The sequence below is a fragment of the Erythrolamprus reginae genome, chromosome 10 (genome assembly GCF_031021105.1).
Source record: "Erythrolamprus reginae isolate rEryReg1 chromosome 10, rEryReg1.hap1, whole genome shotgun sequence".
Lineage (NCBI taxonomy): Eukaryota > Metazoa > Chordata > Lepidosauria > Squamata > Dipsadidae > Erythrolamprus > Erythrolamprus reginae.
Genome location: NC_091959.1, coordinates 5,891,077 through 5,903,897, shown reverse-complemented (window position 1 = coordinate 5,903,897; position 12,821 = coordinate 5,891,077). Strand labels below are relative to the sequence as shown.

Below are 12,821 nucleotides of genomic sequence, written 5' to 3'. Positions count from 1 at the left end.
CTCCCTTCCTTCCTTGGTCTTTCTTTTTCTTCCCCCCCCTTCCTCTTTTTATCTTTCTTTCTGTTTCTTTCTCATCTTTTCATTTCTTGAATTGGGAGTGGCCTTGATGGCCTCTTCTATTCCACATCTTCTATTATCTGAATCAGATTAAGATGCATTGAAAACCGGGGAATATGTATGAGAACACCAATATAATAAGAAAATTCAAAAAAAAAATACTCTTGGCATTCACAGCTAAGGTGTAGAATTTACCAATACAGAAAAGCCTGATCCATATATGTCTAAAGCTATTGGTATCTATGGGTTTGACATTTCTATATTCAATAAATGAATATTCTATGAAAGTGTCCATTTTAATTTTTTTTGCGTACAGAAAACCCATGGAACCAAAAGCTGCATGCAGGTGCTTTTTAAATGGGATGAGGGACATTCCGAGTAAAAGTTTCCACTGGCCTAACCTTGGTGAGAAACCAGCCATCATGGCTTGTAAATAAAGCTTCATCCCTCACATTGTCAGCTTAGTTCTTGGGAATTTAAAAGCCACCTCACCATTAGGAAATCTCCTCCCAACTATGACTGTATGACTGTCACTTGTTGCTTGTATCCTTAAGATTTTTATTAATATTGTTTTCTCATTGCTTATTTGACCCCTATGACAATCATGAAGTACTGTACCTCATGATTCTTAACAAATGCATCTTCTTTTGGGTACATTGAGAGCAGATGCATCAAAGACATTATTTGTATGTCGAATCACACTTGACCAATAAAGAATTCTATTCTGTCTGTTCTGTTCCATTCTATTAACCATGGTTTATTTAACTCCCGTGTTCTGGGTTCACGGGGTGAATATTGTTTCCTCATTGCTTATATGACCCCTATGACAATCATGAAGTGTTGTACCACATGTTTCTTGACAAATCTATGTTTTCTTTTATGTACACTGAGAGCAGATGCACCAAGACAAATTCCTTGTGTGTCCAATCACACTTGGCCAATAAAGAATTCTATTCTATTCTATATCATTGCATGTGACTACTCCATAACCCACTTTATGTCCCACTGGGACTGGGCAGCAAATAAATTAAACGAAATCAGCTTGCAAGGCAGAATTAAGCTCAGAAAGGTAGCAGAGCTGAGCCCAGCCACAGAATTGCCACCCATGTGGCGTTAGTGCATAAGGGCCCTGCATAAGTGCACCAGAGTGCCTCCCATCCCCTGTCCTAATTTATTTATTTGTTTTATTTATTCATTGGATTTGTATGCCGCCCATCTCCGGAGACTCGGGGCGGCTAACAGCAATAATAAGACAGTGTACAATAATAATAATCCAATGATAAAAACGATTAAAAACCCATTAATATAAAAAACCAAACATACAGACAGACATACCATGCATAAAATTGTAAAGGCCTAAGGGGAAAGAGTATCTCAGTTCCCCCGTGCCTGGCGGCAGAGGTGGGTTTTAAGCAGCTTACGAAAGGCAAGGAGGGTGGGGGCAATTCTAATCTCTGGGGGGAGTTGGTTCCAGAGGGCCGGGGCCGCCACAGAGAAGGTCACAGCATTACTAATATCATGTATATATAAATATACTACTCAAAAAATAAAGGGAACACTCAACTAACACATCCTAGACCTGAAAGAACGCCATATTCTCATTGAATACTTTGTTCTGTACAAAGCTGAATGTGCTGACCACAAAATGAAATTGATGGTCAATCAGTGTTGCTTCCAAACTGGACAGTTTGATTTCACAGAAGTTTGATTTACTTGGAGTTCTATTGTGTTGCTTAAGTGTTCCCTTTATTTTTTTTGAGCAGCATATCTTCGTATACCACCAATACGTACTTGACAAAACAATCAAATAAAATGCCAAGCTGGTTCCACATTTTAAGCTGGCGGGCATAGTGAGGTAAACCAAACCGCCCCCGCCCCCCACATCCTACCTCACGCCTCCCAACCAGCGTTAGCCACACCCAAAATGGCGGTCGCCTTTCCTCCCTCCCTCTCTCTCAAAGGCAGGCAAGGCACCCGCGCCCCTTCTCAAGATGGCTTCCCGCGTGACGGAGCCACGCTTAAGATGGGACGCCGCCCACGGCGTAAGCGGGAGACTCGGTTGGGTGGGGAAGAGAGAGACGGGTTTTTACAAGGGTAGCCAAGAGCCAGGGGTGGCTCTTCTATATTAAAGAAATAATTTTTATTGAATATATATATATATACACATTAAAAAGATAAACACAACATATAAACAAACATTTACACATATAAATACTTGTGGACTTCAACTCCCAGAGTTCCTGAGGCAATCAAGCTAGCTCAGGAATTCTGGGAGTTGAAGTCCACATGTCAGAAGAACCAACTTTGCCTATCCTTGAGGGAAAAGAAGTAGAGGGGAAAGGCAGGGCGCCACGTTACCCCACCCCTCCGCCGCGCGAGAATCAGCTGGGTGGAGAGAAGGGAAGAGGAGGAGATGGGAAAGGCGGGGCGCTGCGTTGCCCCGTCCCTCCGCGAGAGAATCGGCTGGGTGGAGAGGGGAGGAGGAGGAGAGGGGAAAGGCGGGATGCCACGCCCCTCCGCCGCGAAAGAATCGGCCGGGACCAGGGATTCTGGGAGTTGAAGTCCGCATGTCATAGAGTTGGGCTGGGTGGACAGGGGAGGAAGAGGAGGTGGGGAGAAAGGCGGGGCCCCGCCGCCGCGCCCCTTCCCCGCGAGAGAATCGCTTGGCTAGAGAGCAGAAAAGGGAGGAGGAAAAGAGGGGAAAGGCGGGGCGCCGCTTTGCCCCGCCCCGCCGTGCGTGCGTACGTGGTGGCGTGCGTCCCTGCGTGGTGGCGTGCGTCGAGGTGACGGAGCGGGCCGGACGCGTCCCTTTGTTGGCTCAGCGGCGGCGCCTGTGAGGAGCGGCAGGCAGGCGGGCGGGCGGGCGGGCTTGTGTGTGTGTGCGTGTGTGGCGATCGCTCCGCCGGCAAGGAAAGGAGGCGTTGCAAGGCCCGGAGCCTTCGGTTCCCAGTGGGGGGCGGAGGAGGAGGAGGAGGGCGCCGCGCCCCGCTCGCGGGCCCGTCTCGCCGCCTCGCGTGCTCCCGCTCCCCCCCTCCTTCCCTCCCTCCCGCGCGCGCGCGCTCCCGCCCGGCCTCCCCCCCCCTCCCGCCATGGACTCGGACGAAGGCTACAACTATGAGTTCGACGAGGACGAGGAGTGCAGCGAGGACAGCGGCGCCGAGGAGGAGGACGACGACGACGAGCCCGACGACGACGACGAGCCCGACGACGACAACCTCGACCTGGGCGAAGTGGAGCTGGTCGAGCCCGGGCTGGGCGGCGGGGGCGGCGGCGGACAGCGCGACGGGCTGCTGGGCGGCGAGACGGGCGGCCTGGGGCCCGGCGGCGTTAGCAGCGGAGGCCTGGGCGGCAGCGGGCTAAGCGGGCCGGGCCCTGGCGGCGGCGGCGGAGGCGGCCTGGGCCACGAGCAGGAGGAGGATTACCGCTACGAGGTGCTGACGGCCGAGCAGATCCTGCAGCACATGGTGGAGTGCATCCGAGAGGTCAACGAGGTCATCCAGGTGCGCGCCCCCGCCCGCGCGCCCCCGAGGGAGGAGAAGAGGGGGGGTGTTCCCGCGCGGGCCCGGCAGGAGGGAAAGGAGGAGAAGGAAGGGGGGGGGGACCCGCTGGGACAAGAGTAGGCAAAGTGGGCTCTTCTACCACTTGAGGACTTCAACTCCCAGAATCCCTGAACTGATCATGCTAGCTGGGGAATTCTGGGAGTTGAAGTCCACAGGTCATAGAAGAGCCCATTTTGCCTGCTCCTGGAGTGGACATCACCAGCCAGGCTTTCAAATGGGTGCTGGGGCTGCTGCTGGCTGGACCGCAGGGGTAGGCAAATTTGGCCCTTCGATGACTTGTGGACTTCGACTCCCAGAATTCCTGAGCCAGTCATGCTAGCTGGGGAATTCTGGGAGTTGAAGTCCACATGGCATAGAAGAGCCCATTTTGCCTGCCCCTGCGCTGGGAGGAGCGGACATGCCAGCCTGGCCTTCAAAGGGCACTACTGCTGCTGCATGGAGCCAGAACCTCACTTCTCCTCTTCACGATGGAAAGGCCAAGGAGATCCTTGGCCTGGCAAATTCCACTTCTTCTGGCTGGTCCCACAGGTGTAGGCAAAGTTGGCCCTTCTATGAGTTGTGGACTTCGAGTCCCAGAATTCCTGAGCTGATTATGCTAGCTCAGGAATTCTGGGAGTTGAAGTCCACATGTTACAGAAGAGCCAACTTTGCCTACCCCTGGGCTGCAGAGATATCTCAGGCCTTGCAGCCCCAGAATGTCTTAGAAAGAGAGGGGGTGCTCTAGAGACAGCCAGGAAAGAGTTAAAGTGCATCCTCTCTTCCTTGGTGGTGTTTATCCCCCATTGAGCAGGGGGGAATCTGGGTGACCACAAAGTAACTATAGCAATAGCATTTAGATTTATATAAGCAGTTTACAGAAACAGCCTCTTGCCCCCAACAATCGGGGTCTTCATTTTACCCCCCTTGGAAGGATGGAAGGCTGAATCAACCTGGAGACAGTGGTGAGATTTGAACTGCTGAACTACAAGTTAGCTGAAGTAGCCTGCAGTGCTGCGCACTAACCACTGCACCACCATGGCTCTTCTGGGGCGTGCAGCATGGTTATCCTTTCTCTCTGCTAAGAAGGATCCCGATTCACCCCTCTGAACCATGCTTTGTGGGTACTGAGGTCCCCCCCTGCACTTCAGAGGGGTCAATTGGGGTCCTGAACAGAAAAGAAAGGATGACCCTGCATCCTAATTGCACAAGAAATGCAGGAAGGCAAAGAGCTTTGGGTGGAGGGGGTTTCGTTGGCACCTTCAAGTTTGTGCCAGGTAAGCAGTAACTAGTTGCCCAGCCAACCCAGGTGGGAAAATAAAATAGAATAAAATTCTTTATTGGCCAAGTGTGATTGGACAGGCAAGGAATTTGTCTTGGTGCATCTGCTCTCTGTGTACATAAAAGAAAATATACATTTGTCAAGAGTCATGAGATACAACACTTGTGATAGGGGTCAGTGGCAGAGTCATTGCCCACCCACCCTTATTGGCATAATCCAGAGGGGAACTCCAGGCTTTGTAGTTTCAGCACCTGGATCTGACTCCATAGTCTTGGAAGGGTTTGTGCAGTAGGAAGACTCAGCTGTCCCAGTTAAGTGATCCTGGCACGAATCCTGGGTGACCCCAGGCAGCTGCTCAGGATGGCAACATGACAACAAGGGCAGGGCCCAGGAATGTGTACCTATGTCTTGGCCTTTTTGAGTGGCAGGACTGTTCCGCAAGACTTGTGTGTACACAGTTGCTGAAAGGACTTGACTCAGGTTGGGTACAAGTTAAGTCCACTACAGAGTGGTGTTTCCATTGGTTCCAAAAATATTCTAGAAATGTGATAAGGGGCAGGGTATTTCTTACTTCCTGGAACTCTTAACAAACCCTTATTGTGGGCAAAGTGTTCGTGTTTTGCATAAGATGGGCTGTTTATTGAGATTATATAGTTTCATAGAAACATAGAAGACTGACGGCAGAAAAAGACCTCACGGTCCATCTAGTCTGCCCTTATAGTATTTCCTGTGTTTTATCTTAGGATGGATATATGTTTATCCCAGGCATGTTTAAATTCAGTTCCTGTGGATTTACCAACCACGTCTGCTGGAAGTTTGTTCCAAGGATCTACTACTCTTTCAGTAAAATCATATTTTCTCATGTTGCTTTTGATCTTTCCCCCAACTTACTTCAGATTGTGTCCCCTTGTTCTTGTGTTCACTTTCCTATTAAAAACACTTCCCTCCCGAACCTTATTTAACCCTTTAACACTGCTCCAGACTATACAGATTGAGTTCATGAAGTCTTTCCTGATACGTTTTATGCTTAAGACCTTCCACCATTCTTGTAGCCCGTCTTTGGACCCGTTCAATTTTGTCAATATCTTTTTGTAGGTGAGGTCTCCAGAACTGAACACAGTATTATTCCAAATGGGGTCTCACCAGCACTCTATATAGCGGGATCATAATCTCCCTCTTCCTGCTTATTACTGTATACCTCTAGCTTGATGTCATTAATATAAATGGAGACCAAAGTTTGTTTTTTGTTATGTTTATAAATATTTCATAAACATAAGGTTTATATTTATATTTATTAGGTTTATAGTTAATTTAACAGTTACAATTCACACATCCTAACCTCACATTGCTGCCTCTGAAAACAAGTCTAGGAAAACCCCAGGTTAAGGGCTTGAGTTATTCATAATCTGGGCATTTTATACCTTTCGTCCGAAACTGGCGTGCAAAGTTGCACAAGCTATAAACAATAAAAAATGGTTTAGCACAGGAAATTGCGTTTCCTGTTGCTAAGTAAGCAAAGGTGTTAATTCGGTCTAGGAAGAGTCTTCTCCTGCAAGGCCAGGTTGACTCGTAAGGATCAAAGGTGCTCTCAGCCTTCAAGACAATTCAAATTAGATGAACCACAGTCAGGAGGTGGACTGTAATTAAGTTTGAAGCTGCGCGAAAGTTTTGTTTCTCATTTGCATTGAGCTAATGACAATGGGCTTGGTTGAATTGATTTCCTGGTTTTGTTTGGAAACTCCTGGTTTTAACATAACAACTATTTTGAGACAGATGCATATAGAAATATTTACACATTTTCCTTTTCTCCCAGTATTTTTAGAAGGTGATCAGGAACCTAAGGTTAGAATAAGATGGGGAAGGGGCTGATAGGTAGCAACATTTTCCAAGAATGACCATTTCCCGTGAAGAAGAGGGATGGTAATCTGTGATCCTAACATTCCATAAATATGTCTGATTTATTATTATCATTATGATTATTATTATTATGATTATTATTATTTATTAGATTTGTATGCCGCCCTTCTCCGAAGACTCGGGGCGGCTAACAACAATATAAAAAGACAATGTAAACAAATCTAATATTAAAAGACAATCTAAAAAACCCCAATTTAAAAAACCACTCATACATACGAGCATACCATGTATAAATTCTATAAGCCTAGGGGGAAGAGAAATTTCCAATTCCCCCATGCCTGACGACAGAGGTGGGTTTTAAGGAGCTTGCGAAAGGCAAGGAGGGTGGGGGCAACTCTGATATCTGGGGGGAGCTGGTTCCAGAGGGTCGGGGCCACCACAGAGAAGGCTCTTCCCCTGGGTGCCGCCAAACGACATTGCTTAGTCGACGGGACCCGGAGAAGGCCAACTCTGTGGGACCTAACTGGTCGCTAGGATTCGTGCGGCAGAAGGCGGTCCCGGAGATATTCTGGTCCGATGCCATGAAGGGCTTTATAGGTCATAACCAACACTTTGAGTTGTGACCGGAAATTGATCAGCAACCAATGCAGACCGCGGAGTGTTGGTGTGACATGGGCATACCTAGGTAAGTGATCTCTGCTCAGCAGATGAGAAAGCTGTATTTCTGCTTCCAAGAACTATTCAGATAGCTATTTTCAGGAATATCTGAGCAGCAAGTGGCCCTTGTCCGTTTTTGAGTGAGCATTCAGGGGGCTCCTGTCACTATCTGTGTAAATATTGCATGGTGTACCTGTAACGTTGCCCACCTAAGACCTTGTCGAGGTCCTGTTGACGTGGCTTGCAATAATTTCTTTAGGGCTGGCTTGATGTGCCCAGACATTGTGGTTAATGTCCCTGCAACTCTGCAAATATTTTCCCCCAAATCCTCCAAGAGTCATTCATGATGTGTTAGGTGAGAATGACAAGAGGTGGTGAACTTTAGCCTGTATTTCAAAGAATGACATGAATTCTTCCTTGTCCTCCTCTGTGGTTAATAGTACTCAGGGCCTTGTGCTTACCTGGAGATTTGCTCTGACTTTAGGAAGGTAGAAAACAAGGGAACTTAAACACATAGCAGCGATTTACTCTTTGCATTGAGAGCTGGCAAACAAGGTGACGTTAATCCTCTGAAGATTTGCTAAAGGAAAGGGAAGAACAGCTTAGCCCTGATGCCAAGAGCTGCAGTGGTAGTTAAAGCTGGGTGAGTAATGGTGGGTGTGGATGGGCCATATTCCTTTCGTTCCAGGTCTAATTGAACAGGCCGGACTCCAGAGCTTATCTTGCTCTAATCTTCCATACAAAGGCAATGCAAAGATTGACAATGAAGGATGTCTTTGTGGCTGGCAGGTCCAAGGGCAGATTTAAGGAGGCAAGTTATTAAGACAACTTGGTTAACAGACTGTCTTATCTTGGAATGACACTGTTTCTTTATAGGAAGGAGTCTCTCAACTTTTGACCCTTGCTGGGGATCGCTGGGTAGTCAAATTTTCATTCACAAAATAAACATTACAATTGAGGTCCTTTCCTGGTTTGTCTCTTTTTTCTTTTTTGGTTAATTTTGGGATTGAATAGAGTTTGAGTTTAAGTTTTATTGGATTTATATGCTCTCCGAAAACTCGGGGCGGCTAATAACAATCATGAAAATATACAATAAAATCCAATACTAAAAGCAAATTAAAACCCCTTAATATATAAAAACCAAACATACATACAAACATACCATGTATACAGTTGTAACGGCCTAGGGGGAGGAAAAAGTCTTAATTCCCCCATGCCTGGCGGCAGAGGTGGGTTTTAAGTAGCTTACGAAAGGCGAGGAGGGTGGGGGCAATTCTAATCTCTGGGGGGAGTTGGTTCCAGAGGGCCGGGGCCGCCACAGAGAAGGCTCTTCTCCTGGGTCCCGCCAAGCGGCATTGTTTAGTTGACGGGACCCGGAGAAGACCCACTCTTTGGGACCTAACTGGAGCAACTTGCCATTCTAGTCAAATGAGGTGGTACGTCAGGAGGATTTAAGTATCCTTGTCCTTAAATTGTAAATGTTATTGTTTGAGAAGGATTCAAATATTGTCTGGAAACCCCGCAGAATGAATGTTAGCTGGATTTATCTCTTTATATGTGAATACACATGCATTCCTTTTAAATCCCAGCGACCGGTCAGGTCCCACAGAGTTGGTCTTCTCCGGGTCCCGTCGACTAAACAATGTCGTCTGGCGGGACCCAGGGGAAGAGCCTTCTCTGTGGCGGCCCCGGCCCTCTGGAATCAGCTCCCTCCAGAGATTAGAACTGCCCCTACCCTCCTTGCCTTTCGTAAACTCCTTAAAACCCACCTCTGTCGTCAAGCGTGGGGGAACTGAGACATCTCCCCCTGTCTATGTAGTTTTAGTGCATGATATGACTGTATGTATGTTTTTTATATTGGGGTTCCTTGCTTTTAGATTTTTAAATGTACAAGTGTTATTTTAGATTTTGAATTATTAGATTCGTCAATGTATATTGTTTTTGTCACTGTTGTGAGCCACCCCGAGTCTGCGGAGAGGAGCGGCATACAAATCTAATTAATAATAATAATAATAATAATAATAATAATAATAATAATAATAATAATAATAAATATACTGCTCAAAAAAATAAAGGGAACACTCAAAGAACACATCCTAGATCTGAATGAATGAAATATTCTCACTGAATACTTTGTTCTGTACAAAGTTGAATGTGCACTACAGCATGTGAAATTGATTGTCAATCAGTGTTGCTTCCTAAGTGGACAGTTTGATTTCACAGAAGTTTGATTTACTTGGAGTTATATTGTGTTGTTTTCATTTTTCAAAAATATATTGATATTTGAAATAATTTTAATAGTTTGGTAACACGAAGCCTCTGGACATTTCATTGGCATTATTTTTGGGGGGCTATGGAGAAGGAGAAAATTGAATATGAAATGGGTTGTGTTTAGTATGCACACACCATTATGGCCTGGTGTCTGATTCAAACCATTGCTGGTTTGTGTGGTACGTTTCAAGCTTGCTCCACTGTCCCTAAGCAATTCTGTTGCTTACCAAAGGATTGTGTTTCTTTTTTTAAAAAAGTAAAAACCATCCGCCTTGTGTTTTTTTTCTTTGTGTACGAAGTTGCTCCATATGGAACACTAATTAATAATGGCAAGTAGTCTTTGACTTACAACCACAATTGAGCCCCAAATCTTTGTTAAGTGAAGATAGTTAATTGAATTTTGTCCTATTTTACTCACTTAACTTGCCACAATGGTTAATAATAATAATAATAATAATAATAATTATTATTATTATTATTTATTGGATTTGTATGCCGCCCCTCTCCGTAGACTCAGGGCGGCTAACAACAATGATAAAAACAGCATGTGACAATCCAATAATAAAACAACTAAAAAGCCTTATTATAAAACCAAACATACCCACAAACATACCATGCATAACTTGTAATGGCCTAGGGGGAAGGAATGTCTCAACTCCCCCATGCCTGGTGGTATAAATGAGTCTTGAGTAGTTTACGAAAGACAGGGAGGGTGGGGGCAATTCTAATCTCCGGGGGGGGGAGTTGGTTCCAGAGGGCCGGGGCTGCCACAGAGAAGGCTCTTCCCGTAGGGGCCGCCAAACGACATTGTTTAGTCGACGGGACCCGGAGAAGGCCAACTCTGTGGGACCTTATCAGTCGCTGGGATTCGTGCGGTAGCAGGCGGTTCCGGAGGTAATCTGGTCCAATTCCATGTAGGGCTTTAAAGGTCATGACCAACACTTTGAATTGTGAATTGTAAGCGAATCATTACACTAAACTAGCAGCACCGTCGTTAAATGAATTTGGCTTCCACATTGCTTTTGCTTGTTGGAAGGTGATCAGATGACCTCAGGGCACTGCAAACCGTCATAAATGTGAATCTTATGCCAAGTATCTGGATTTTGATCACTTCACTTGATAAGGTTGCTCTCAAGTCACTTTCTTCAATGCCATTGTAACTTTGGATGGTCACTTAAGTGAACTTTTGTAAGTTGAGGATTACCTGATTGTACATAAGAGACATTGAGTGAGTAGAGGTATGTTTTGACATTTGGAATTCTTCCATTTAAAAAAAAAATCCAGCATACTTGAAACTGTTAGTGGGCCGCTGATAGGAGAACCACTTGAGTGTTGTGATCTCTGGAGATTTCATTTTGCAGTTTTTCCCTGTCAAGCAAACGGGTCATTCTTTGCCAAATGGACCAGGTGAAATTGAAGCCTTATTTGAAAAGAAACCATCAGAAAAGCAACATATATGTTTGAAAAAAATGTGCTCTTTCTAATGAAATAAAAATGAAGAATTGAAGGTGAGAAAACACAGCTCTCTGTTTTCTCACCTTCTGTTCTGCCTGGGTCCCCCCAGACTCCAACCCCAACCAAAAAGAGTATCCAGACACACTGGTAAAAAGCAAAGGCAGTTTATATGCTGGAAAGCAAACACAGGTAACAAAAACTGTTCTTACAGACAGGAACACGATGAAGCTTCACAGAGGTTTCACGAAGGCCAGGCAATAAAACAGGATTCTTGCTGGCAAAAACAACGCTGGAGATAATAAAACCCACGCCTCCCCCAAGTCTTCCAGACTTCTAGGCCACAAGCCAAGATCAGAGACGCCGAGAATCGAAGCAAGGTCACAGGACTCCCAGTTGATAACTCTCCACAAGACTGTAAGGGCGGGCCTGCCTTTTCAACCCTGCTGAGGAGAACCACACCCAAACCCAGCTGTTGCCAATTCAGGGATGGAAATACCTTTCTAATTGGCCCCTTCTTTGAGCTGCACGTCGCTGCCTCATGTCTATTATAGCCTGTGCGTCTTCATCCAATGAATCCAGGCTACTAGCTGGGGAGAGCCCCCCCCCCGGGGGTCTCAGGCTGCTCTCCCTCCTCCTCCTCCTGACGTTCCTCTCCCCCGTCTGCCTGGTCCTCCCCCTCCTGTTCACTGTCCTCCTCTGGGCATGGATCCGGCAGAGCTCCAGCCGGTCCCTGAGGAGCCTCAGGCTGAATCACAACACCTTCAATCTTTCATTTTTATTTCATTAGAAAGAGCACGTGTTTTTGTATCATGTACACTATGTTGTTTTTCTGACGGTTTCTTTTCAAATAAGGCTGCAAAAAACTTTGTCAAGTGGACACCTGGTCCACTTGACAAAGAATGACCCAATAAGCCTTTCTCTGCCATTCTGATGGGACTTGCTGGGAATAGAGAGACCCAGATTCGAATTCTGCCCTAGGCAAGGAAGCTGGCTGACTCCCAGCCCTAGATTGCAAAGTTGAAAAACATCTGTCTGGACCAGGGAAGTTGGTTGTGGTCCAAGTATCCTCAATGGAGGAACTACTATTTCATCTACCGGTAGCAATGAATTAATTCATACTGATGATGTATAGATGCCAATCTACTGTATCTAGTAGATTGTATCTAATTCTACTTGCTCTCTGTTAGTGGAGCCTTGTTTTGGAATTTTAACCAAGTTTGTTACTCTGCCTAAATATTGCCCCAAATGGGAAAGGATTGATATATATATTTTTAAAAAGGTTGTGACTTCATTGTTGGTATGATATCCTCAGAAATCAATAATCTTGATTATTTAGGCGGAATATTTGGAAGGATTTCCTGGTCCTGCAAATTGCAACACTAAAAATTGCACAAATTGCAACACTCTTGCCGTCTGTCTGTCAGCCTAAATTCTGTGTTTATGTTCTTGGTTTGTGTAGTAAGTTTGGCTGCATTTTATTTCACCCACCACTGGATTGAAAATGGAGGAATGTTTCTCTCCTCTGATCACTTTGGCTGTGAGAATGATTGAATTTATATTTTGTAGGGAATAGGAAAGCAAAACTTTGATGCTGGAGAATGGCGGTTTGGTGGATGGCCTTGAACTGTAGGCTTCTCATTTAAGCTGCGATGTGACTGGGGGACTTTGAGCCATCCAGCCTTTCACATAGTTTTGAGATTAAAAGT

General features: G+C 45.8%; 1 protein-coding gene across 3 annotated transcripts in view; it reads left to right on the top strand.

The window, feature by feature from the left end:
• The first annotated feature begins 3,054 nt into the window (after window positions 1-3,054).
• The window catches only part of ARIH1 (ariadne RBR E3 ubiquitin protein ligase 1), a 41,075-nt gene continuing 31,308 nt past the window's right edge, over window positions 3,055-12,821 (top strand). For 2 of the 3 annotated variants that reach the window (XM_070763190.1, XM_070763188.1), the window contains exon 1: window positions 3,055-3,557. In XM_070763190.1, the coding sequence (XP_070619291.1) occupies window positions 3,147-3,557 (411 nt within the window). In that variant the 5' untranslated portion in view covers window positions 3,055-3,146. The remainder of the gene's footprint in view (window positions 3,558-12,821) is intronic. The other variant, XM_070763189.1, reaches the window with a different exon arrangement.